General features: G+C 35.8%; 1 protein-coding gene across 1 annotated transcript; it reads right to left on the bottom strand.

Annotated features, from left to right (window-relative positions):
• Positions 1–507: 507 nt before the first annotated feature.
• On the bottom strand, positions 508–2,474 carry LOC127156869 (apoptosis regulator BAX-like). Its single transcript, XM_051099992.1, has 6 exons — positions 2,327–2,474; positions 2,192–2,222; positions 1,758–1,916; positions 1,331–1,463; positions 1,090–1,182; positions 508–991 (listed from the first exon to the last, which is right to left on the bottom strand). Exons 1-6 carry the CDS (start codon positions 2,358–2,360, stop codon positions 842–844), a joined length of 600 nt encoding a protein of 199 aa, XP_050955949.1. The 5' UTR covers positions 2,361–2,474; the 3' UTR covers positions 508–841.

Here is a 2,474-nt window from a genome sequence, read left to right as displayed (position 1 = left end):
CAATAGGCATGTGGAGGACGCAAAATAATTCAATAATTACAATATGACCGTGTGGTGAACCTATGCTTAAGTGAATGAACCACTTTATTTAAAGACGGTCTCTATGCTATGTACATATATCTATCCTTTCAAGTACAATTTTGGCTGTATTATTTGTGTCCCCTTCAAAAATTGCTAAGAAATTTTATGTTTATTGCCCCTCCCCCTACTGTTTATGCCCTTGCATGGGGGTGAGTAAATTATCAGGAAATTTTTATTCAGGAATTTAACTTATCCTAATGATTTTTCCTGTACCTTCATAGGGGAAGGGTTTTATTTAATGCAGGCCTTTGTATTGGGCTTTGTTTATCTACATTATTGCGAAAGTCAAAAATTTGATTCTAAATATAACAATGTCATTTTTGTACATCATATTTCTAGTACACTTTCTGTCTAGTTAGAGAGTTGTTTATAAAGCACTGTTTTTATGCACTGACCCACAACAAATCCATTTTGCTTAGGCTCGAATGAGATCAGATTTTGTTTTATTGAAAGAGTTGGTTTGACAACAGAATACATAGAGTTAAAACAATTGCACTAATGAAAATGAGGACGAGGTTAATAACAGTGTCACTAAAAATACAGTGAACAGTCCTCTTGGCACAATATGTACGATGTTTCAAATCTTGCTGGTTATTGCTACACTGTACATCCCATTCTGGAGGTGATGAAAAGTGACAGCATTCCCAAGTAGCCCTCTCCTATATTTGGTCACCAAATTATCTTTTGTTTTTGGTCTATAGCATTTGTAAATCCCAGCATTCCTCCTTTTCTCACCACATCAGTCCTCCACTGACCCTCCTCATGCACCTTTCTGTAGTCTCCAGATGATAAAGCCACCCACCAGTGCTCCACTGATAAAGAAGACTCCAGAGGAGAGAGAGATTGGGCTGGATGAGGAACCAAATTCTCGCTCAAAAGAGTAACGAGCCAAGGAAGAGATACTGTTGACCTGCAAGTATTTAAAAGGGTTAATCAGTGACTATTACTGATGTCTTTTTAATGCTATGCTGTGGTAATACAAGTGCTGTCATGTTTGTCCAATCTTACCCAACCTCCCCTACTGCAGATCCAGTTCTGTAGCTTATCCTTGAAGTAATTTAGTGTCCATAAGACAATGCTTGGGAGAGAATTACCAATAATCTATCCATGAACAACAAAAACCAAGCGCACATACATCAAAGTGCAACCTCAAATAAATAATTTTGGTTTGGGCACTGAAACACATGTATCCAGTACCTTCATAACTTTATACTGTGTTTTTGACTCAAAGAAAGTAAGTACTGCATACCTTTGCAACTGTTTTCCCAATAACACAGATCAGAGTAATAATTTTCCCCCAGGTGATGTCATCAACAAGCATTTTTTCTACAAGGCTCTGGAAATGCTGTGGATCCACCACACTTGCAAACCCATCAACCATGCTGAAATTACAACAAAACATTATCCTGACATCGCTTCCATTTAAGTATTTTTAAAAGTATTGCATCTTTGTCGCATTTTAACTTTTGTTTATTATATTTGCCAGGTTCGATTTTAACTTTACGTTATGTAATTTCCCCCTTAGTTCTCATAATCGCAAATGCATGTCTCACAACTTAAACTACTTCATATTCATAGGCCTATATTTGTCATTGTATATTGGTCGTAAAGGTATTTCCATAATTGCTACATACAGCAATACAGTCGGATAGGCTAACAAAAAGACCGTTACAAACTTTTTGAAATTCGAATCCTGATCGAGAATGTCGCCGATCTCTCTGGAGAAGTTAATCAGCTGTTCCAGAACCAGCTGCTCCCGCTCATCAATCTTTGTCTGCGGTTCAGGAAAAGACGGTGCACATATTCCCGCCCTCTCTATGTGGTCTTTCACTGACCTAAGAAAATAATCATGAAAGCATCCCCGATTTCATCTCTAAAGAAACAACACTATAATAGAATCCCAAACCTTTATTCAGTAATTTAAAATTTATGAATGTACATGAAATAGCACAACGAATAACACTTAAAATATGACAATCCAGGTAAATGGGCTTATCTGTTGTAAATTGATATTAGCTATTTCAGAATGAAAACATTTTGATTTTTAAACTTTATAAAAAATGTATTTTAGTCGTTTTAAGCACGACGTAGGCAAATATGTGAAACTTACCTAAGTACAACATTTTCTGAAAACTCGTAATCTTAAAAAAAAAAAAAAAAAAGACAGTGACTATACTAGATTTTATGAATAGCTTAAGTTGAGAAACAATTGCAAATGCCGGTTTCCTAATTAAAGTCTAAATACCTGATGTCTTGATTTCTTTTTTTCCTGTCTTCATTCTTGGTCCTACGCTAGGCTTTGACTATCACTAAATAAACCAAAAAAATGAAATATGCGCAACAGACTTCTGTAAAACCGTGTTATGTAAAACATGGACACGTTCAAGCTCAAA

Source organism: Labeo rohita, chromosome 3 (assembly GCF_022985175.1).
Source record: "Labeo rohita strain BAU-BD-2019 chromosome 3, IGBB_LRoh.1.0, whole genome shotgun sequence".
NCBI classification, from domain to species: domain Eukaryota; kingdom Metazoa; phylum Chordata; class Actinopteri; order Cypriniformes; family Cyprinidae; genus Labeo; species Labeo rohita.
Note: the sequence above shows the minus strand (reverse complement) of the source record. Positions and strands in the feature narration are given on the sequence as shown.

What these genes read in the sequence shown, in the direction of transcription:
- LOC127156869 (XM_051099992.1), bottom strand. Translation starts at nt 2,360, where the DNA reads ATGAAGACAGGAAAAAAAGAAATCAAGACATCAG. An exon ending in AAAAGAAATCAAGACATCAG is followed by an intron (nt 2,223 to 2,326) that starts GTATTTAGACTT and finishes TTTTTTTTTAAG; the next exon opens with ATTACGAGTTTTCAGAAAAT. An exon ending in TTGGGAAAACAGTTGCAAAG is followed by an intron (nt 1,183 to 1,330) that starts GTATGCAGTACT and finishes GTTCATGGATAG; the next exon opens with ATTATTGGTAATTCTCTCCC.